Source organism: Cavia porcellus, unplaced genomic scaffold (genome assembly GCF_034190915.1).
Source record: "Cavia porcellus strain 051 isolate PalLab524CR breed Dunkin Hartley unplaced genomic scaffold, mCavPor4.1 scaffold_18, whole genome shotgun sequence".
Classification (NCBI taxonomy): Eukaryota; Metazoa; Chordata; class Mammalia; order Rodentia; family Caviidae; genus Cavia; species Cavia porcellus.
This window is the reverse complement of record NW_026947501.1, coordinates 16,443,616-16,468,065: the sequence shown is the minus strand read 5'-3', so window position 1 is coordinate 16,468,065 and position 24,450 is coordinate 16,443,616. Positions and strand designations below refer to the sequence as shown.

General features: G+C 39.7%; 1 protein-coding gene across 7 annotated transcripts in view; it reads left to right on the top strand.

Moving 5' to 3' along the window:
* The first annotated feature begins 4,712 nt into the window (after positions 1-4,712).
* The window catches only part of Usp34 (ubiquitin specific peptidase 34), a 246,358-nt gene continuing 226,620 nt past the window's right edge, over positions 4,713-24,450 (top strand). For 6 of the 7 annotated variants that reach the window (XM_063229478.1, XM_063229475.1, XM_063229480.1 and 3 more), the window contains exon 1: positions 4,713-4,899. In XM_063229478.1, the coding sequence (XP_063085548.1) occupies positions 4,857-4,899 (43 nt within the window). In that variant the 5' untranslated portion in view covers positions 4,713-4,856. The remainder of the gene's footprint in view (positions 4,900-24,450) is intronic. The other variant, XM_063229477.1, reaches the window with a different exon arrangement.

The window sequence follows — 24,450 nt, the reverse complement described above, 5'->3', positions numbered from 1 at the left end:
CAAGGATTTCAGGCCCCGAACAGACTGGCCCAGTCAAGGACACGTTTAACTCTGCTTTTCCCGCAAGAACCTCCTCCCCTCTTTCCCAGAATGGTCCCATATTATGATAAACAACTCTGATTAAGTAAATCTATTTAGAATGACTTGATTGAATGCATGTAACCAATCATGTAATAACCTGCTGTCACCTTTTTAGTTCCTGCTTACAAAATATATATAAATTTCTGTTTCAATCTCAGTCACTGCTAGTAATTTGGACTTGGTCCCACTGCTTGCTGGCATAATAAATGTTGTCTTGTAAATTTCTTTCTTTCTTTTTTTTTTTGTCTTTTTCTTTTTTATCGGTACCAGGGATCAAACTCACGACTGCCTGCTTGCAAGGCAGGTGCTTATGCCGCTGAGCTAAATCCCCAGCCCCTGTCTTGTAAATTTCTCAGTGCAGTTTTCCATTTCGCTTGATATTAGTTTTTCTGCAATAAAAACACATCTGGGGGGCTGGGGATTTAGCTCAGTGGTGTAAGCGCTTGCCTGGCAAGCACAAAGTCGTGAGGTCAATCCCTGGTACCACCACCACCACCAACAACAAAAAAACACATCTGGGGGAAGTAGTTCAGTTCAAAGGTGCTAGCTTCAATCTTCAGTAATCCCTCCACCTTGCCAAAAAAACAAAAACAAAAGAAATCAAACAAAACCAAACCAAACTTAAAAAAAAAAAAATCTATCTATATATATCTCCTATGTCTAACTGGGTATGGTGGTACATGTCTGTGCCCCCAGGACTTGGGAGGCTAAAGCAGGAGGATCAACAGTTTTTTTTTTTTTTTTTTTTTTGTCTTTTTCATTTTTATCGGTACCGGGGATCGAACTCACGACCACCTGCTTGCAAGGCAGGTGCTTATGCCGCTGAGCTAAACCCCCAGCCCCCGAGGATCAACAGTTTGAAGCCAGTGTGGACTACATACAAAGTTCAAGGCTATCCTAGACTATAAAGTGAGATCCTGTCTCAAAAACCCATTCACATACAAAAACAAAAACAAAATAAAACCAAACACACCAAAAACCTGTATTTACTGATAACAAGCAGGAGAAATAATTTCCATGAAAATATTAATTTTTCATAATTGTTTAGAGTTGGTTTTCAGACCAATACTTATGAAGATATTTCACATATATTGGAAATTTGGGAAACAGAAATTTCAGGTTGTATACTTTTATAAAGTCTTTCTACCACTAGGTGGTGACATACAAGCAAAATACTGTACAGGAAAGTCATCCTCATCAGTGTCTCAAAAAACCAAAACCAAAACCAAAACCAAACCAAACCAAAACACCAAAAGGATTGGGAGCAAGGCAAAGTGGTACATGCCTGTAATCCCAACACTCAGGCAGTTGAGGCAGGAGGATCCCCATGTGTTGGAGGCCAGCCAGAACTGAGTATTAAGACCCTGTTTCAAAATAAATAAATAAAAACACAAAAAACAAAAAAATAAATTTAAACAAGCAGTGTAGAGGTAGCTCAGTGTGAAGGCCCTGGGCTCAATCCTCAGTACAGTGTATGTGTTGTAGAGTTTAGGGGTAATTCTGCTGGAGTTTCTGTTTCAGTATTTTTTTTTTTTTTTTTTTTTTTTTTTGGTACTGGGGATCAAACTCATCACCTTGCACTTAACAGGCAAACACTTGAGCCACTGAGCTAAATCTCAGGCCTTTCTTTTGTTGTTTTGGGACAGTCTCAATAATGAAGTTCAGGCTGGCTTTGAACTCAAGCCAAGGCTGGCCTCTTGAATTTCTCTTCCCTCAGTGTCCCTTCTGATGGGATTATAGATGTGACCCACCACACGTTGCTCCAGTATTTTCTTAAGACAGTTTCATTATGTAGTTTAGGCTGGCCTCAAACACATGGTGACTCTCTTTGCCTCCTGAGTGCTGAGGTTACAGGTGTGTACCATGAAGCCAGAAACCTGCTTCACTATCCTTATAGAATGTATCTCTTTCTAGAACACTAAAGGGACATTGTTGATAAAGCATTACCAAGCCAGCACAAAAGTTAGAGTTAGGCTGCAGGCAACCTGTAGGTAAGGGTAAGGGGTTGGGAAACTACAGCTTATAGACCTCGTCTGGCTCGTTATATGATCTGTCACCTGTATTTTAAATGGGTGAGAGGAAAAAAAAAGGCAGGGCATAGTGTTATATGTCTATAATCCCAGCAGGAGGACTGAACCCAGCCTTTTATACTTTAGCAATTCACTGAGACCTTGCCTCAAAATAAAATTTTTTAAAAAGGGCTGGGAATATAGCTCAGTGCAAAGGCCTTTTTACTAAAAAAATAAATAAAAAAAATTACAGGGGCTGGGGATTTAGCTCAGCGGCATAAGCGCCTGCCTTGCAAGCAGGCAGTTGTGAGTTCGATTTCTGGTACTGATAAAAACGAAAAAGACAAAAAAAAAAATTACAAAGTTGATATTGTATTAGTTTGGGTGTCAAGACTATGTGTTCAGACAGAAAGAAGGGTCAAAGGTCTTATCAGTTGAGTTTTTCCTTTTTCAAAAGACTTATTCTACAGACTTCTGCTTAAATTTAATGTACAAGATCTCAATTATATGGTCGACTCTACATGTATCAGGTTACCATGACTGCTGGTAGGTGTGTGGATTGAACCCAGGGTCTTATACTAAATGCTCTACTACTCAGCTACACTGGCAGTGATCTTCTCTCCCATGGTACTGGGGATTGAACCTACAGCCTTCACACTCAACTATATTCCCATTTCTACCCTTTTTTATTTTGAGACAAGATGTCACTAGGTTGTCTAGGAGGTCTCAAATGTAATTTTTATTCCTCAGCGTCCCAGAATGAGCTACTATGCTGTTTTTATTGTTGGTTTTAAACAAATCAAAAATATTCCTTGTGGAAATCTTTCCTGAAATCAAGGTCTTAGTGATGCCATCTGTAAAACTTGGAATGGCAATAAAAAACGATGAGGTGGAATAAATATTGGACAGATACTACTGTTTAGAGAATCTAAAATTAAGTGTGCAGGAATGCAAGATTTGTGGGAAAAACAAAGAAGATGGGAGACTCTGGCAAAACTACTCTATGCTAAAATTACCTGCTCATACCAAACAACTAGTTTCCCAAGCCCTTATCGGTACCTATAGGTTTGGCAGAAAGTTTATAGCACCAATTTCAAAGACTAGAAAGGCAAGGCATGTTGGACAAGGTGGTCTAGCAATGGATATGTGATATAACTAGACAAAATTATTTAAAAAATTACGAGAGACTTTCTTTTAAAAAGCTGTTCAACCCGAGTGTGGTGGTGCACACCTGTAATCCCAGCACTGGAATCATTGGGAGTTCAAGGCCAGACTGAACTGCATAGGGAAAAAACCATGTCTCAAAAAAGACAATGAAATAAATTCATGGCTTTGTTTTTATATTATTATTTTTCTTGTCAAATTTTGTTTTTCTAGGGCCTTCCTTAATAGTTGCTCTGGGTAAGAGTTCTGAAAATATTATGATCTTTTGGACTGTGCAGTCGCATCCCTAAACAGCACGTTGGACACAGGAATTAGTGCAGAAAGCATAAATGCAGATAGGTTTCAGAAAATGTTTCCTAAGGTTATGTAATTGTCACCACGACGCTAAAGCAGCCGGGTGTCCCCTTCCTGTAGTTCCGCATCGCCACAGATTTTACTGTTTGCTATCTCAGGTGAGGAGGGGACAGGCACCCTCTTGCGTGAAAACGGGGCGACGCCGCGCTACCACTCCGTCCCGCCATTTCCAGGCCTGTCAAGGTGTCTCCCCGCTCGAGATGGACGCGCCTCAGAGAACTGCGGGGCAGCGATAAACAGGGAGCAGGTTAAGGCGGAACCTGGGCTGTTCCATTGTCACAGAGCCCCGCGGGGAGAGGGCCGCGGCGCCCCGGCCTGACACTTCATTGATGCCCCGCTTCCATCCGCCCCAAAGCTCCCGAACTTCGGCGGAAACCCGCACAATTCCCGTTCATGGGCTGGGAGGAAACAAGGCGAAGCGCAGCGGCTGGAACCGGGCGGCCCAAGTGTCACGGCGCTCGTCCGGGCTCCGAACCTGCGGGGTGGGCCGCGGTGGGCGACGCCGCACTGCCGCGACCCGCTAGGCGCCTCCGCCATCTTCTCCTACTCACCCGGACTCCCCCCACGGCCGCGCTGGCTTCGCGTTTCCCTTCCGGCCGCTGACAGAGATCCGGGCTGGGCGGGGTGCGCGGAGGGGGTGGACCGAGGGCGGGGAGGCCGGACGGAAGAGGAAAGGGAGGGCGGCGAGCCGGCCACGGCGGGGTGTGGAGCGTGTGGCGTGTTGCGCGGAAGGCGAGGCGGGAGGGCGGGAGAAGCAGAGGGTGGGGTGGGGCGGAGGAATGAGCGCGAGGCGCCTCTCGGCGGCTCCTTCACTTGGGCGGAAAGAGCCGAGCGCAGCCCGAACGCTCTATTAAAATGGCGTCGGCGTCGGCGGTGGCCGCGGCGTCTGGTCGGTGAAGTGACTCTGCTGCTTCTTTCCCCACCCGTCCCCTCCCTCTCCCCTCCCCCGTCCTTCCCCCTTCCCCGCCGCCGGCGCCTCCGCGCCCCTCCGGCCCGCTCACCTCCCCTCGCCCCCCTCCTCTCCCCCGCCCGCTCCGGGGACCGCTGGCCCCCTCCCCCACCCTCCTGCTCCCCGCCCCGTCCTCCCCGCCGCCACCACCGCGGCCGCCGCCGCCGCTGCCGCCCGCCCTCTTCGCCTCCCCGCCCCGCCGGCCGGCCGGCCCCCTCCCCGCCTCTCTCCCCTCCCCCCGCCGGTAGGGATCAGTCAGAGCGATCCGAAGCGGGGGAGGGGGGGGCGGCGGCCGAACGATGTGCGAGAACTGCGCAGACCTGGTGGAGGTGTTAAATGAAAGTAAGTAGCCGGGGTGGCGGTCGGTCCGGTGTGCGGGTGGGGTGCCCCGCCGCTCCCCGGCCATCCGGGGCTGCCGCGGCCTGTAGGAGGCGACGGGCAGGCGGGCCTAGTGGCCGGGAAGGTGCGTGGTGGCGCGGCGCCTCAGGCCCGGTAACCTGGGCGCCGGAGAGGCGGCCGCTGCGGAGCTCCGGCCCAGTAGGGCCTGGGCGCTCGCGCAAAGTTTCCTCATTACAGGTGTCAATTAACGCGGGCTCTGATGAGCCTCCCCTGCCCTCCCGGGGAGGCGAGGGAGGCGGTGTCAGAGGACGGGCTGTCCTCCGCAGTCCGAACCCTCCGGCCGCCCTCTTTGATTCTCTGCGTGCTGCGAGGCCTCGCTTACCTGCTCGTTTTCTGTAAACTCCGAGGAGCAGGAGGAGGAGGAGGAGCAGGGTAGTGGCTTTGCCTCCCTCGGAGGTGTGTGGGTGTATTAAATCCATCTGCCAGCCCATAAATAGTTGAAAATGAATTGTGACAGCGATGATTGGAACCTTCATACCTTTTTTTTTTTTAAATAATATTTGTCGTTTAATGGCGAAAGCTGTTAAGGAGAGAACGCTGCATAACAAATATCCTCCTAGGATAGTCATGACCTGGCTCATGCAATGAAAAGCCTTACTCCTCAACGCTTTTTATTACTAAAGACCCTGTGTTGCTATTTTCTGACTAGATAAAAGAAAAAAATTGTCCTTGAGTCTTGCAGGATGGGATTTCAGTTTAAAGAAACACCGCTTAGTAAGTTAACTACTTCTGGGCCCAATGGCCTGGATTGGAAGAGGTTAATTGGTTGAAAAGATGAATTTACAGAAAACTTGTTTGCTGAGAAAATGCTCATTTATGAGCTTTTTCATGCGGGTTTAATAATAAAACTTCCAAACTGTTTTCTAACACCATTCATTTATACAATTGTAAAATGCTGTTTGTGTTTGAATTTCAATTTAATTACCAAAGGTTGTAAGAAATGTACAAGTGTTCTAATGTACGTGCTGTGCATTTCCTTCTTTGACAAGTGGAAGTAGACTTTTGCCTAGAAGTGTATTTCAAATATACTTTTCAGTACTTGTGTCATCCTTCGTTGTTTCTAGAATTTTAAGATTGTGATTGCATTAGATTGTGATTTATTTTTGGTGCAGGTGGTTTATGAGATAGTGAAGTCCTCAGCACATTTTTGAGTAAATTGTATCTCAGATACAAGTGGTGTTATTGTGACTTTATTCTCAAATTAGAAAAGATTTTTTTCCAAATACTGAAAATTGAACCCAGAGCCTTTGCACTGAGCTATATCCCCATATCCCTGACTTCTCTTTTGTGTTAATTTGAGACAGGCAGGGTCTTTAATCAGGTTACTAAATTGGGCTTGAATTTGTGATCTTTCTGCCTCAGGCTCCCAAAGTGCTGGATTACAGGCTTTACAAGTGTTAAACAGTACACCTAGCTAAGATTTAAATTTTGTTGTTGAAACAGGTGTCACTAAGTCTCTAAGTGGCCCCAAACTTGTCTTTCAGCCTTAGTCTTTCAGTAACAAGGAAAAATTTAAACCATGGCATCTAAAAAATTAAAATTTACTATTATTATTTTGGAGACAGGGTCTTGCTATGTAATTCAGGCTGATCTGAAACTTAGTATGTCACTATGTAGAGCATGCTGGCTTCGAACTCATTCATGGCAAATTCTCCTGCCTCAGCCTCTTGAGTGTTACGATTAGAGATATGCACCACCATAACCAGCTAAAATTTATTTATTTATTGGTACCAGGGATCAGAATTACAACCTTGGGCTTGCCGGGCAGGCACTTATGCTACTGAGCTAAATCCCTGGCCCCCAAATTTATTAATTTTGTCCTTTGAGAAAAGATGACATTTCCATATTGATGAAAGGTCCTAGTCAAGATTATTTGGGAATCAACTGGAATATTGGTACAAGTAAATGATTTTTAAAAGTACTGAGCTTCTCAAGGCTTGGTTAAAAAATTTGCCTCCTAATTACTAATACAGTGATGCCTTTTTTTATGCCTTTTTTTTTAATTTCTTTTTTTCTTTTTGAGACAGGTTCTTGCTATGTGGTTCAGGCTGGTCTTGGGCTCACTTTGTAACTTTGTAGCTCAGGCTGATCTTGAACTTGCAAGGATCTTCCTGCCTCAGCCTCTTAAGTGCGGGGATTACAGGATTTTTAAAAAAATCACTTTTAACAAATAAATATAAATCACGTTTCTACTAGCTATTACCAGAGTTTTTTTTTTTTTGGGTGGGTTAATTTTGTGTGTGGATAGGGATTGGAGTAGGATAGTGGGGTACTGGGGCTTAAAGCCAGAGCCTTTTGTCATGGTAAGCACTGCCACTGAACTATACCCTAGCCTTCTATAGTTTTAAAATTATTTTCATGTTTTTCTTTTGTGCAGTTCCTGTTTCCCAAACATAAGATTGTTAAAGTGTCTCATAGCAGAGGATATTTATTGTATTTTACCATAGTAATATTTATGGATGGATCATGATAATGAGCTTGATGGTTGAAGCTTGATAAAACTTGTTGAATCAAAGTAGATCATGTGTTTCTTGTAATATTCCTCTCATTTAAAAAAGGGGGTGGGGTGGGGATTTAACTCAGCAGTGAAAGCGCCTGCCTTGCAAGTACAAAGTCATGAGTTCAATCCCCGGTTATTTCCCCGCCCCCCCAAAAAACCTCAGTAATTACCTCTTGTCTGTCCTTTATCTTTCCCTGAAGTTACACAAAGATGAGTATCAATTCCTACTTGATTAAAAACTCAAGATTTAAAGCCTCAAAATAATGTGCTTATAATTCATTTCTCAGTGTAACTCCCCATAATAGTTGAATCATGCGAGAGAAGAAATAAAATTATGTCTTATTTTTTTGGTGGTGTCTTTCAAGTTGATGTTGAAAATGATGTTTCTATAATTATATTTAAACCTGTTTCTTAATTTACAAATACTTAACCAACTTGAAGAATCCTTCTTGGACACGTCAGTAAATGCATAATCTCAAATTTTGTCTTTGATATAATGTTGATAATGTAGCTTTAATGTTGGGCTCACGTTTTGATAAGCATAGGGGTTTCATATTGAATGTTTGTTTGAAACTCTGACAGTGTAATACAGCTAACAAAATTGATAAACAGATTGAAAACAGCTTGTCACTAGTTTTGGTGAGACTTAATGAATTTTACCAAATATACTTCTAAGAATCATGGGTTGTAAACTTTGGCTATGGAAAGATTCACAGGGATATAGGCACACACAGTTGCTTACAAGCGAGGAGCCATGGAAGTCTGCCTGGAATCAGGCAGGGTAAAGACCCTGAAAGGACTGATTCCCACTCTTTTTATTTTTATCTAATCTAATCTATGTTTGCTTTTTTTTTTTTTTTGTATGGGAGAATTGAACTCATGACCTTGCACTTGCCAGGCAAGTGCTTGTGCCCTGAGCTAAATCCTTGGCCCAATGTTTGCTTTTTTGAGGCAGGGTCTTGTTATGTAGTTCAGGCTAACTTGGAATTTACTCTGTGGCTCAGGCCAGCCTCAAGAGGGATTACAGGTGAACTGTATCACACCTGGCTTTTTATTTTTTTTCTTTCAGTATAGATTGTACTCAGGGCCTTTGCATTGACTTCCACCCCCAGCTTTTTGTTTTGTTTTGTTACAACAGTCTTACTAAATTGCTCAGGCCAGGTTTAGACTTGAGTGCCTGTGTGTGCCTTTCAGTGTGCTGGGATTACAATCATTCATGCCTCACTAAGTCTGGCCCTTTTTTTAAATTGGATCTTGACAGATACCCCAAAAGTTGAGTGTTTTGTCCTTTTTGTGTACTGGAGATGAGACCCAGTAAGTACTGAGGTACATCCAGACCCTCTTTGTAGTACTGGAGTATTGAACCAGGGCTTGTTAACAGCTCCAGCCCATTTAGCTAGTAAACTGATGAATTTGAGACAGGGTCTCATGTAGGCCAGGCTGGCCTCAAACTGCCAGTATCCTATCTCGGCTTCTCAAGTGGTAGGATTACAGGCATGTGCCACTTGCCTGGCCAGTTTTTATTTTTTGACAGAGCGTTTTGCTAAATTACCCACATAGGGCCTCAAATTTGGAATTCTTTTGTCTCAGCCTCTCAGAGTTCTGGGGTTTATAGATATGTCTCACCATGCTGGGCTCTGATTTTTTTTTTTTTTTTTTTTTTTTGTCTTTTTCATTTTTATCGGTACCAGGGATCAAACTCATGACCGCCTGCTTGCAAAGCAGGTGCTTATGCCGCTGAGCTAAATTCCCAACCCCTGATTTTTTTTTTTTTTTTTTGAGACAGGGTCTCTATGCAGTTCAGGCTGTCTTTGAGCTCACTTTGTAGCCCAGGCTGGTCTTGAATTTGCAGTGATCCTCCTGCCTCAGCCTCCTGAGTCCTGGGATTACAGGCGTAAGCCACCATGCCTGGCTTTGATTCTTTAATATTTGTTGATGTCAGTGTGATTGTCATGTCAAAAAATATAAACATTTTTCAATGTATCTTTCATTCTTTTTTTTTTTTTTTTTTTTATGATACTAGTGATTGAATCTAGGGCCTTTTATTTTGAGACAAGGCCTTGCTGAGTTGCCCAAGCTAGGTTTGAATTTGTAATCTTCCTGCTTCAGCCTTCCAGAGTACTGGGATTATCCACTGTGTGCTGCTGTGCTTAAATGCCTTCGTGTGTGTGTGTGTGTGTGTGTGTGTGTGTATTTGAATTGAACACAGCTACACCGGTGATAGGCAAACATTCCACTGTGAGCTACACCCCTGGCTCTAGATTCTTTCATTTTTTTTTTTTTTTTTTTTTTTTTTTTTTTTGTCTTTTTTGAGATGAGGTCTCCCTATGCAGTTCAGGCTGGCCTTGAGCTCACTTTGTAGCCCAGGCTGGTCTCGAACTTGCAATGATCCTCCTACCTCAGCCTCCCCAGTGCTGGGATTACAGACGTGAGCCACCACACCCAGCGGCTCTTTCATTTTATGCTCCCCTGCACTGCACAGCAAAAAGGACATTGATTGCCATTCTTTCACTCTCTTTTCTTTTCCTTTTTACTTGCCTTTTATTTTATTTTATTTTATCTCGCAGTGTAGCCAGGTTGGCCTTGAATTCACAATGATATACCATGCCTGGCCTGATTGCCATTCTTTAAGTAGTATGTGTTCAATTTGGGCATCTTCATCTGTGGTGAATATTATCCTTAAAAATGTTACAATAATTTGGAAAATATAAACCAGGTGTGGTGGAGCATGTTTGTAATCCCAGCATTCTGGAGGACTGAGGCAGGAGGATTGGTTTGAGTTTGAGGTCACTGTGGGGTTTGTAATGAGTTCAAGGTCTGCTTGAACTACATACACCTGTCTCAAAAAAAAAAAAAGTTTAAAAAACCAATTGTGCCTACCTAATAAATCTCTCTATATAATATATATAAAATTTATATCTAATCAAATATATAAATATCCATCTCACTGTGTAGTGAGTTCAGGCTGACCTTGAAATCTGTTGTAGCCAAGCTGGCTTCAAACTCATGGTGATCCATCTGCCTCAGCCTCTCTAGTTGCTGGGATTACAGGTTTGTGTTACCATGCCTGCTTGCATTGTATAGTTAATGGGAAAAAAGTCAATTGGTTTTTAACAGCCGAACTAGAGAAAAGGCTTTGACAAGCTGATGTTAGGGAAGCATAAACCATTGACCAAGTAGAGGAGATTGCAGAGCAGATGAGTATTTACAAAAAAGCCCTAGTCATTGATTATTGAGAATGGTGTTTTTCAAAAGAATGAAAGTAGCTTTGTTGCCATTCTAGAAATGATACTTGTTTACTTTTTTAAATTGGTAGCGGGGATTGAGCTCCGACCGACCCCACACTTGCAAGGAAGGTGCTTATGCCACTGAGCTAAATCCCCAGCTCCCATACTTGTTTTTTAAAAAGAAAGTTGAATAGTACAAAAAATAATAAAGATGAAAATTAGGAGAATTTGAAATTTTGCTTACTAAAGAAATCTCTCTTTTTGATGAATTTTTTAAAAAATCATTGTTTTTTTCTTTGGCCACACATGCTATTTTATGTAAATTAATAACTTTATATGTTACTTTATATTATTACTTAAGTACTGGAAATTAAACCCAGGGCCTTCTCACTGAGCTATATTCCCAGCTCTTTTTATTTTTATTTTGAGTCAGATCTTGCTAAGTTGTCCAGGTGGGGAATGAGCTTGAAATTTTGCTGCCTCAGTCTCCCAAATACTGGCGTTACAGTTGAACATTACCATTCTGGCTTATATTGTTAATACCATTATACTATACTAATACCATTATCATCCCAGTGCTGGAGGTCAAACCCAGAACCTTTTTTTTTGTTTTGTTTTTTTCCTTTTTTTTTTATCGGTACCGGGGATGGAACTCACGACTGCCTGCTTGCAAGGCAGGTACTTATGCCACTGAGCTAAACCTCCAGCCCCAACCCAGAACCTTTTGATGTTAGGCAAATACATACTCTAGCACTGAGCCACATCTCCAGTTCCCTAGTACAACTTTTTTTGCAGTTCTGGAGATCAGATCCAGGACGTTGCACATAGACCAGGTAAACATTCTACCTCTAAGCCACATCTCTGGTTCCCTAGTATTATTATTATTATTTGTCTTTTTCTTTTTTATCAGTACCGGGGATCGAACTCACGACTGCCTGCTTGCAAGGCAGGTGCTTATGCCACTGAGCTAAATCCCCAGCCCCTCCCTAGTATTATTTTGATTAAAAAGACATGGGTATCTTCCCATGTTAGCATATATTTGAATTTTTTTTTTATAGCTTCAGTGTAATTGTTGATTACTTGGTTATATTATAGTTTAACCAGACCTTTTTTTGTGTGGTTCTGATGATTGAGCTCAGAGCCTTCCTACTGAGTTATATCTGCACTGTACCCTCTTTTTAAATTTTTTTTTTCTTTTTCTTTTTCTTTTTCTTTTTTTGGAGACAGGATCTTGCTTTAGTTTAGGCCTTTGAAGTCACTGAATGACCTTTGGAAGGCCAATTTACTTTTTGTTTGTTCATTTGTTTTGAGGCTGTCACTGTGTAATCTAGGCTGGCCTCAAACTTGGGGCAATCCTGCCTCAGTTTCTCAGGGGCTAAGCTTACAGGTGTGTGTCCCCCATGCTTGGCTATTTTTTTTTCTTTTGAGTTGAAATTTCCTAATATCTAAGATACCAGTGCATAGCCGAGGATAGTGGTAATATGTGTAATCTCAATACTTTGGGAAGCTGAGGCAGGAGGATCAAAAATTAAAGCCTTAGACCTGGACAATTTAGCAAGACTCTGTCTCAAAATAGTGATGTAGCTCAGTGAGAAAGCCTTGTGTTCAATCTCTAATAATACAAAACAGTTTATTTTGGTAAAGATTTGACTGGGTTGGAGGGAGGGTGTATTGGGGATTGGACCCAAGGTTTTGTACATGTTAGGCAAGTGTTCTACTATTGAGCCACACACCCAGTTCATATAGGAGTTTGCAAAAAGCTTCCTTAATAGGTCTTCATACTAATACTGGTGAGTTAGAAATCTAAGGTTTGAAATTATGTTTTGAACCAATTAGAACTTTGTTGCATGGACCAGAAAACAGTAGCTCTTTTGAGAGAAATAAGAAAACAGATTTTTTTGTAACTGGAATTGAACTCAGTATTTTACACTTGCTGGGCAGATACTGTGTTGCTGAGCTATATCCTTGGCCTGAGAAATAAGAAATAAGTGAAGTAGTCAAGATGTGGGCTGGTGGGCAGAGAGGGGGGGGGCAGCAGGTTTGTTTTCTTTCATTCTCCTTTCCTTTCCTCCTTTTTTTCCATTTTTCCATAATATTAGAAGATTGAACCCAAAGGCATTGTACCACTGAGGTGTATCGCTTGCCTACCCTCTTGTTTGTCTTACTAAATTACCGAGGCAAGACTCAGACTTGCAGCCCTTCTGCTTCCCTAAATGCTGAGATTACTGACATGTACCAGTGTTCCTGGTTGTGTGTTATCTTTAGGTGTGGTTTCCTTTTAGTCTGTACATTAATACTGTTATCAAAACAATTTCTCTAGGGCTTGCTGTGGTATACTTCCTTTGGTTTTCACCTAAGTTTGGCCATTCCCATGGTCACAGAAATTGCTGGTGAGCCATTTTTGTACCATATTGTTCAGACATCGCATATTGTACTTGTACAATGTAGAGGGAAAGAATCTTTTCTGGAACCTTCTATACATGAACAACTACAACAAAAAGCTTTTCTAAAACCTTTCAGGCAGGGCCAGGCATGGTAGCACACGCCTGTAATACTAGCCCTCTGGAGGCCAAGGCAGGAGGATTGCTATGAGTTCAAGGCCACCCTGAACCTCCTAACAAGTTCCTATCTCCAACAACAACAACAACAAAACCTTTCTGGCAAAGTGGCTGTATATTATTGGTACTATCTGTGAAATGGAATTCAAAGAGAATGGGATTTGATTGGCTCAAACTAATTGGACTCCATTTCTAATGTGTCCATGCAGACCTCATAGCTAAAAGTAGGCACTTACCTGAAAGAAGTGTGGAATAGTTACCATCAAAGAGGTGAAATTGTTTCAGGCAGCAGACATAAATATTGAGTACACTGTGCCAAAAACCCTTATTGTTATATTTACTGAATATTTTGAGGATCTCTCACTCTTTAAGTTTTTGTTTAAATACGTGCTTTTTCAGTGTATAGCAGATATATTCAATGTGGTATTTACCATGTACTGCAGTGTGATAGCTTAGAAAAACATTTAGATTTATATTTTTCCTTAAAGGCTAAGGATTCAGTACAGGTTAGGTAGTAAGATGGAGTGGAGGAAATGACTTGAAATTTGACAGACCTGAGTTGGGCTACTGCTCCTATAATTCATTACATTTTAAACTTTGGTTAAATTTCCTAACCTTTCACTGCTTTGTCCCTTAATAGGAAATGGAGCAAATATATAGGAGTATGAGTTTTGAAGATTAAAATAATGCTGAAGAAGTTGAGTGGGAACAATAAGGGACAATAAGGTCATATATATGAGTACTTATCAGAGCCAGCATGAGAAGTATACAAAAACAACAGTATGAACAGAAAACCGGGAGGCTGGGGATTTAGCTCAGCGGCATAAGTGCCTACCTGGCAAGCGCAAGGTCGTGAGTTTGATCCCTGGTACCAAAAAAAAAAAAAAAAAAGTAAATTCTGTCAAATGTGTAGTAGCAGTAGCACATTAAACATACACCATATAGCAGAAGAGTTTATTTTGGGTAAGATTAGAGATGTTATGGCATTGGTAGAATTTAAGTTGATATTTAAGTGATTTTTTTTTTTTCTTTTAATGATTGGAGAGGGAGAAATGGTCACTGAAGTAAAAATAGTAGGGATTATAGATACGGTTTGTCTTTCTTAAAGCTTCACAAGGAATGCTTTCTGGTTTTATTGATCTCTGCATTTTCTCAAGGAACTAGCTCTTTAGTTTTATGTATGTATATATATATATATATATATATATATTTTTTTTTTTTTTTTTTTTACTGGGGATTGAACTCATGACTTCACGCTTACCGGGCAAGTGCTTGAGCCACTGAGCTAAATCTCTGGCCCTTCTTTAGCTGTCTTTATTCTGCTAGCATTTTAAGTTCTCAAACTTCTCAACTTCTCCTACCAAATAAGAACTGTATTGCCACAGGTCATAGTGACTTTTGGTTTACTAAAGCAAATAGACATATTTTCTTTATAACCTTTTATATGGATCCGTGCTTTTTTTTCTGCTTTTCTTACATTTGTTTCTGCTTATTAGTATTATTTAATCATTGTGGAAACCTCTGAAAATAATGATATGACTAAATAAAAACATTTGCAATTCTATTAGGTTTTTTTTTTCTTTTTGGTACTGGGATCGAACTCATGACCTTGTGCTTGCCAGGCAGGCACTTACACCACTGAGCTAAATCCCCAGCCCTATTGTTAAGTTTTTGATACAGGTAATTTCAGCTCAGCCAGGTGTGGTTGTTTACTCCTGCAGTCCCACTCCTCTGGGAGGCTGAAACGGGAATTGAAAGTTTGAGCCTAGGTTGGACAGTTAGTGATTATCAAGTTAGTGATTTATCAAGACCTTGTCTCAAAAAAAAAAAAAAAAAAAAAACAAAAAACAAAACAAAAAAAACCAACTAAGCTGAGTGTGGTGGTGCATATCTTTAATTCTAGCATTTGGGAGGCTGAGGCAAGAATTGAGGCCACCCTCGCAACTACCTAGCAAGACCCTGTCTCAAAAAATAAACACAAGCAAAAAGTAAACAGGGCTAAGCTACATGTGGCCGCTCACATCCAAAATCCCAGCATTAGGCAGGAGAATTGCTGCAAGTTTAAAGTCAGCCTGGGCTACATAGTGACTTTAAAGCTAGCCTGAAGTACATAGTTGAGACCTTGTCTCAAAACCAACCAACCAACCCCTAAGGTCTGGGGCTCTAGCTTAGTGCAAAGGCCTGGGTTGTTTGTTTGTTTGTTTTTCTGCTGCTTTCCATGGTGGGGAAAAAAATAAAAAGAAAATATGTACATGTATGAACTGAATTCACCCTTACTTTCTATTTGCTTTTCTCATGAGCAAATACTCTTATGTACCTAAGAGCACAATTTAATGGCAGCCTGCTTTCTTTTTTCATTTTGTTTTTCTGAGGTGGGTTTTCCCTATGTAGTTGAGGCTGGCTTTGAACTCAGTATGTAGTTTAGGCTGGTCCTGAACCCTCCTGCTAGCCCTCCTGCCTCAGTCTCCTGAGTGCTGGGATTTTAGGTGTTTGTAACAAAGCCCAGGATTGAGTAACACATATTTAACCCTTATTTTTCTGTAAAGAAGTTAGGAAAATATCTTTCAGCACAGAAATCTGGCTCATGTCCTGGGCAAGAGATGCACGCTTTTTTTTGTTTTGAAATTTTTGATTGCTAGTTGCCCTCTAGAAAGGGGATGTTAATTTGTATCCTAAGAGCAGTTCTATTTTGCTTTTGCATTAGATACTCTATTTTTCAGAATCCACAAAATAAGAAAAAAGGATACAGTTAATATTGGCATTATTAAAAAATATTGGCACTATTTTGTTAGAGTAAGAATTATTGCATTATTTTTATTGACATGTATGAGTTTTAGTAGTAAGTAGTCTTTTTTTCTTTTTCTCCAGACAGAGTCTTGTTATCTAGTCCAGGGCTGACCTTGAACTCACTCTTGTAACCCAGGCTGGCTTCTATCCTTCCTCAGCCTTCCTTCTAAGTGCTGAGGTTACAGCTGTGGACTGTGTCCACAAGAACTCTTACTACTTGGAAAGGCCTTTCTCACCCTGAAATGGGACATTGAAGTTTCTTTTTGTAGCTTTTATAGATTTGGTAATATTTAAAAATTTTTGGTACGAGGGGATGGAACAAGGGATATTCTTATCAGTGAACTGTGACCCCAGCTTGCGTCCTGACTAACTTTCTCTCTGTGTCTTTGTCTGTCTATCTGTCTGTCTTTGGTGTTTTGAGACAGGCTATCGCTATATAGTTCAGGCTGGCCTTGAACTCACTGTAGCACAGACTGGCCTCAAACTTGGGGTGATCTTCCTGCCTCAGCCTACATAGTGCTGGGATAACAGGCATGTGCCACCACACCTGGCCCTAACTCTTCAAAAACTTTTGAAGCAGAGCCTAAGTTGCCCAAACAGGACTTGAATTTGTTTTTTTTTTTTTTTTTTCTTTTTTTGTCTTTTTCATTTTTATCGGTACCGGGGATCGAACTCACGACCGCCTGCTTGCAAGGCAGGTGCTTATGCCGCTGAGCTAAACCCCTAGCCCCCAGGACTTGAATTTGTAATCCTCCTGTCTCAACCTCCGTAAGTGCTCAAGATAGAGGCATATGCTACTGTGCTTGGCTAGAGTTTGTTAAATGATAAGTTTTTATCATGCCAGATTTATTTTGGTTTATGATATGAAGTTAGGTCTAACGTAATTTTAGTGTTAGTCTCAGTTTTTACTCACTAGTCTTTGTGTGTTTGATTACTGTTTCTCAACCTGATTGAGAGTGTCATTTGTCTTGTACTAAATTCAAGTGTATAGTCACACTTTGGTACTCAGTTGCTTTGAAACTGGTAAAATTTGGTGTTTGACAGATTTTGGTGTGAAACATTTTTCCTGGTATTCCTTGTTTGTTTCATAATGTGCAAGCTAGAACTTGTTAGTCCAATTTTTTTGCTTCTCTTTTTGGTCAAAACAGTTTGTTAGTTTTTGATACTTGTCATATCTCCTGCAACTGATTAATGATGAGTATAAACATACCATTGTATATTCCTGGAAATTTGTTTTTAAGCTTTTTATTATTTAATATTGTGGTTTTCACTTAGTCTCTTTTATGATTTGTCTTACAGTTTGGTAATATTATACCAGATTGTGAAAAGTTATTGAGACAAAATTGAAGTTTGTTTTCCCATCCAGTTCTATTAAAATTTTTATTGGTTTGCTTTATAAACAATAGATGGAGCAAGACTTGACATCTTATAGTTTTGAGAAACATAATATACATGGTTTTTATTTATATGAGTTTTCTTTCTTTCTTTTGGTACCAGGAATCAAACTTACAACCTCATGCTTGCCAGGCAGGAAGTTCTGTTTCTTTTTGAAGTGTGTTTCCTCTTTACATGGGTCAAAAAATTTTTTATATTCCTCAGTATTTTTGTTGTTTCTATTAGAAATGAGATTTTCTTTTTTTTTTATTGAAAAAAGTCACATTTTATTGATGGAGAAATGAAAGCAACAAAGTACAACACAATCTTTTTGAGAGATAGAATGGGGGAGAAAGAGTACAGCCAGACCCCCAGCTTATTCTTTTTTTTTTTTTTTTTTTAATTTTATTTAAAGAAAGTTAAAAAAAAAAACAGTAAAAGGGAGAAATGAGATTTTCAGGTCTTCATTATTATTTTACTTTTGAATGAAAGAACTGTATTGAGATAGAATTTACATAGTTTACAGTTTACCCAATTAAAGTGTACATCTCAGTGGCTTCTATTCAGAGTTATACAACTATTGCTTCAATTCTAGAACATTTCCATCACCTCAAGAAAAAAAACCCATATCCTTTTTGATCACCCTAGTCTATTTTCTGTTGCCCCTATTCTTCCTATATATTTGCCTGTGATGAACTTTCATGTAAGTAGAATAATAATATATAATGTTTTGTGGCTGACTTCTTTCAAAGTATGTTTCTAAGGTTCTTGAAGTTGTAACATATATTAGTACTTCATTACTTTTAATGGCTGAGTAATTCTTTATGAATATATTTTATTTACCCATTTATTGTTTGAATAACAGATTGCTTTTTACTTTGGATGTTAATGTTTCTGTGATCATTGGTGTACACGTTTTCCTGTGGATTTATTTATTTGTTTTTTGGTGACAGGGTCTCACTGGGTAGCTCAGGCTGACCTTGACCTCACAGCTAGCCCAGGCTGACATTGAATTCAAAGCGGTTCTCCTACCCTAGCTTCCCAGGTGCTGGGGTTACAGATGTATGTCACTATGCTCAACTATGTTTTCCTTTCTTTGGAGTATATATGTAAGTATAATTAGTAGATTAGATAGTAACTTAGTTTAACTTTGGAATCATTTTACATTCCCATCAGTAGTGCATGAGATTTGTAATTTCTCTAAGTCCTTACCAACAAGTATGTTGTTATGTGTTGGTTATAAAGTGTTTTATTCTGGTTTTTATTTATATTTTCCAGATGAATAGTGTTAGTGAATATCTTTTTTTTTTTTTTTTTAATCGGTGCTGGGGATCCAACTCACGACCGTGTGCTTGCAAGGCAGGCGTTTATGCCGCTGAGCTAAATCCCCAGCCCTGAACATCTTTTTATGAGCTCACTTGTATATCTTTTTTTTTTTGTACCCGCAAACTCATGACCTCGTGCTTGCCAGGCAGGCACTTACACCCTGAGCTAAATCCCCAGCCCTATTTTTTTTTTTTTTTTTTTTTTTAGTTTTTGAGAATGTTATTTCTAAGTCATTAAATTGCCCAAACTAGGCTCAAATTTGGGATTCTATTGCCTCAGGCTCCTATAGTGTTTGGATTATAGACCTTGCATCACCATACCCAGCTGTGATTGGCCTTTTTGTTATTTATAGGTATCAGAGGTTTTTTTTTTTTTGCCTTATCGGTACTGGGGATCGAACTCACAACCACACACTTGCAAGGCAAGCTCTTATGCTGCTGAGCTAAATCCCCAGCCCCCAGAGTTCTTTAAGGTACGTTTCCTTTATCAGATCTGTGATTTGCAAATACTCCCTTTCTGTGGATTCTGTTTGCACTTTGCAGTGTGTTTGGGGGTATTTTTTGTTTCTGGTTGTCTCTGTTCATTTAAGTTTTTAAATTGATGAAATTCAGTTTATGTCTTTTTGTTGCTTGGGCTTTATATGTCATCTGAAGGTCAATTGCCAAAGATTTTTCCTTTTCTTTATTTATTATTTGCTATACTGGGGATTAAATCCAGGTTCTTCATGAACTAAATCCCTAGTCCCCTCAATTCTTCCCTGCGTTATTAAATTTTGAGACAGGATCTCATAAGTCACTAAACTGCCAAAGCTGGGCTTGTACTTGTTTTTCTGCTTCAGTTTTCCAAAGTGCTGGGATTACAACCCTACCATGACCAGCTCTTCTAAGAGTTTTTAATAGGTTGACGCCTACATTTAGATCTAGACTACATTTTAAAGTTTTTTTTTATGTATGTCATGAGGTAAGAATCTTCTTTTTTTGTCTTTTTGAGGCAAGGTTTTATTATGGAATGCAGGCCTGCCTTGAATTCACTTTGTAGCCTAGGCTAGCCTCAGGTTTGCAGCAATCCTCCTGCCTCAGCCCCCTGGGATCCTAGGCATGCACCACCATGCCTGGCTTTTTTTTTCTTTGTCTTTTTGAGACAAGGTCTCACTATGCAGTTCAGGCTGGCCTTGAGCTCACTTTGTAGCCCAGGCTGGTTTTGAGCTTGTTTATTTTTTTGAAACAAAGTTTCACGTTGTAGTTCAAGCTGGTCTTGAATAGTGTAGCTGCTGGAATTACAGGCATGTGCCAGTACTTCTGCTCCACAGTTAAAGATCTCCTTTCTCCTTTTATATGAGGCTGTTTCAGCTGTCTCAGCACTGTATGTAGAAAAGACTGTTCTTTCTTAACTGAATGGTCTTTAAACACTTAATGAAAATCAATTGACCATAGTTGTTATGTGTGGATTTATTTCAATTCTGTTCCCTTGATCTGTATGCCTGTCCTCATGCTGGGAGTAAACTTTGGATTCCTGCAGCTTTATGTAGTAAGCTTGGAAATTGCAAAGTATAAATCTTCTGTTTTTTTCTGAATCATTTTGGCTATTCTGGGCCTTTTGAGTTACCATATGAATGTTAGGATCAGGCTATCAGTTTGAATAAAGATGCCACGTGGGATTCAGATTGTGGTTGTGGTAAATCTGAATATTATGGTGAGTATTGCTATCTTAATAACATTGAATCTTATGGTCTGTGATCATTTGTTCAGATCAGTGGTGGTAAACCTGTGGCATGTGTGCTGCAGTGGGTTCTTTGTGTCATTGAAAACTCTTAACAGGTTCACCATCATTGGATTAACTTAAATCCTTTTAATAATGTTTTGTAGTTTATATAGTATAAATTTTATGGTTTTTATTAGATTGCTAAGAATTTTATTCTTATTGTGACTGAAATTTTCAAAATTTCACTTTTGGACTATTAGTGTGCAGAAACATTATTTACGTATTTTTAAATTTTTTTTCTGAGATAAGATCTCACTATGTATTGTAAGCTGACTTTGAACTCACTGTATAGCCTAAGCTGACCCTCAAACTCACAGTGATCCATCCTTCTGCTGATTTTGTGCATTGATCTTATATCTCGTCTCTTGTAGAGTTCATTTGTTAGTATTATTTTTTGTTTTTAGTGGAAGCCTTATGATATTCTAAATAAAATTTCTGTGTTTTTGTTTTCCTTTTTCTTTCTTTGTAAATTTTTTTATTTAAAGAAAAAAAGCAAAACAGAAAAAGGGTAGAAATAATACAGAATTTCAAAAAAAGCTAAGATCACTAGTTGATAAATTACATATTTTCATCTTAGAAATAGTTGTTCAAGTCACAAAATTAAAATATAGAAAGTGGACAATCAAACGATGAGAGTGCAAACTGTTCTGTTTAATGATCCAACAAAAACTTAGTAATATGGTTATCTGTTTTACAACACTTAAACATACATGCAGTTATATCCTTTAGAGCACTTCCTTCCTTTCTTTTTTACAATAGCTATTAAATATTTTGGGTCTTACGACTCTTACAGTTTTTACTTTTTATAGCAAGACAATGTGATATTTATAAATATGATTCTTACTTATTTCACTTATGAGGATAGCCTCCAGTTGCCTCCATTTACCTATAAAGGCCTCAATATCATCTTTTTTATAGCTGAGTAATATTCCATTGTAAAAAAATACCACATCTTTTTCTTTCTTTCTTTCAGAAAGAATCTCACTGTGTTGTAGTTCAGGGTGGCCTCAGACTAGCAGTGGTCCTCCTAAGTGCTAGGATTTCAGGTGCTAACCCTGGTTCTAAATAAAATTTCTTACCTATATAGAGAACCTTATTTTTTTTATTGGAATGGCTCTTACTTCATATACCCAAGTATAGTTAAATCTGTGCTTTATTGGTTCCATGAACATTTCTGAAAACATGTAATCTGTGCTGTGGGGGGTCAAAGAAAACCCATGAAAGAGTCTGCAAGGTAAACAGTTTGCCCCTTTCATTGTATTGACATTTTTACTGACAGTGTATTGAACACAATTAACGACAGGACGAGGCAGGGGTACTATTTCTTTTTTCTTTTTTTTGGTACCAGGGATCAAACACACAACCTCACTCTTATCAGGCAGGCATTTGTGCTGCTGAGCTAAACCTCTGGTCTATTTCTTGTATTCTTTACTGTCACAAATTTGCTTCTTAAAAAGTAATCATCTGGGCATGGTTGTACACATCTATAATCTCAACACTTTGCGAGGCTGAGGCAGAAGAATAGCAAGTATAAACTCAGTTTCAGAGACCCTATCTCAAAAAAAAAAAAAAAAAAAAAAAAACAGAAAAGGAGGCTGGAGGTAGTGTGAAGGCCATGAGTTTAGTCTACACTGACAAACAAATAATTCAGTGTCATTGATGAGGCAGTGAAAGTACAAATTTTATTAACCTGACACTTTATATACATTTTAATATTCTGTATGATAAGATATACGCACACCCATGTTTATGGCGGCAGTTTGTAATAGCTGAATCTTTGAGGCAACTCAAAAGTTCATCAACAGTGAATGGAGAAAGAAGATGTGGTTTTTTTTTTATACAGTGTAGTCCTGAGCCATAAAGTATAAATGTGAGGCATTTCTAAGTAAATGGATGCACCTTGACCCTATACTCTTAAGTAAAATAAATCAAACTCACAAGTGTAAAGATCACATTGTTTATCTGGTATTAGAAACTGAAAGTGTAAATTAGGACCAAAATGTATAATAGAGGGTCTGGGGATGTAGCTCTGTGGCACAGCACTTGCCTGGCAATCACAAGGTCCTAAGTTCGATTCCCAGTATTAAAAAACCCCACAAAAACAGATGTTGCAAAATAGGAAGAAAATGTTCAAAATAGGAGAAACTGAGAAGGGCAGAGGGAAAGGAAGTGAAAAGGAAAAAATGGAAACAAAAGTTTTTGTAAATAAGGAGGGGAAGAAGAGTTGCAGTGGGGCTAGGGGAAAGGGAAAAGAAGAAGATACATCATGTACAGGTACGAATTTCCTATAATGAATGTGATCAGTGTGTATACCTAAAATGTACCAATAAACAATTAGAAAAATTCTATGTGATAATATGACAAGTATATATAATGCATTTCTCCTATATATTGCAGGAAGGTGGTTGCCTTGAGCAATGCACATGTGATTGAGGTGTCAGTTGAACTAGCTGTTTCTTTTTTGCAATTCTGAGGATTGAACCTAGGGCTTCACCATGAGCCATGCCCTCAACCTTTTTAATTTTAAGATGTGGTTGCACTAGCCAGGTGTGGTGGTGCATGCTTGTAATCCTAGCACTCGGGAAGCTGGGAGGATTGCTGTGAGTTTGAGGCCAGCGTGGATGACACAGTGCAATGCTGTCTCAGAAAACCAAGGGCCATGGTAGCAGTAAGTCTCTGAGTTGCCCAGACTAGGCTTGACTTGCCATCTGTGTCATTGTGCCTGGCTGAACTACCTTCCTTTTTTATAAAAATATGGAATGTAATTTCTTTTTGAATAGGTGAGGGTTATCCAGTTTAGGTGTTTGATAAGACTTAAAATTTTTTTCTTTAGGTTTCAAATTTTAATGATGCTTGAAATCCTCTTTCACAATCCTAACTGGCTTACCTCTCACAATTTCTACTTGAATTTTCTAAAAAGGATTATTACATCAAAGATTTTTCATGTGGAAAAATGTTTTTGTGTTTTTATCAAATATCTTCAGTGGTTACTAGAAGTTAAAATGAACTATGTTCATTATTGCACCATAAACCATGCCTTTTGAGCAACACCAGGGAATCTACTGTATTTAATTTCTTCAACATTTCATTGATCACACAAATCCAAGCTGCCTTCCACATGCCCTTGAACAGATATGTATAGAACAAGTGGGCAGTGTTCTTGATACAGGGGCACTAAATACCCAAACTATGTATGTCCAATATGAGTTCATGTTCTCTTTTTTTTTGGTACCAGGGATCGAACTCATGACCCGGTGCTTGCAAGGCAGGCACTTTTGCTGCTGAGCTAAATCCCCAGCTCCTGAGTTTGTGTTCTCTTAAGTGGAAGAATGAATTTGAGGAACAGGAAAGAGCAAAATATATTTATTGAGAGAAAAAAGGCTTCTGTCTGAGGGACAGAAGGGGTCCTGAGCAGGCAGACACTTTTCTAGGAACTTTTTTTTTTTTTTTTTTTGGTACCAGGGATTGAATTCACAATCTTTTGCTTACCAGGTAAGTGCTTACACCACTGTGCTGAATCCCCAGCCTTTCTAGGAACTTTTTTTTGTTTTTGTTTTTGTTTTTTTTGGTACCTGGGATTGAACTCACGATCTTGTGCTTGCCAGGCAGGCACTTACCTTCTAGGAACTTTTATAGAGCAAAACTACCAAGTGAGGCAGGTCTAAGGTGGGAATGCAAGGTGGACATGAGGTGGGACAAAAGTATGGCCAACCAATAAGATTGTTGCTTAGGTAAAATTGATTAAATCAGGGACAGATGGGTAAGTGAGTCACATAGCAAGTGAGCATACTTAAAGAGCAGTGACTCTTCTTATAGGGGATTGGGATGGTAACTCCTGGCTTCTTCAGGGTGATAAGAGACCTAAAGAATATCTTATCATTAGAAAGTATGTGGTGCATTTGATTTATCTTTTGTCTTGAGATCTGTCCTACATAGGAAGGTGTCTGTGGTACCCCTCAGT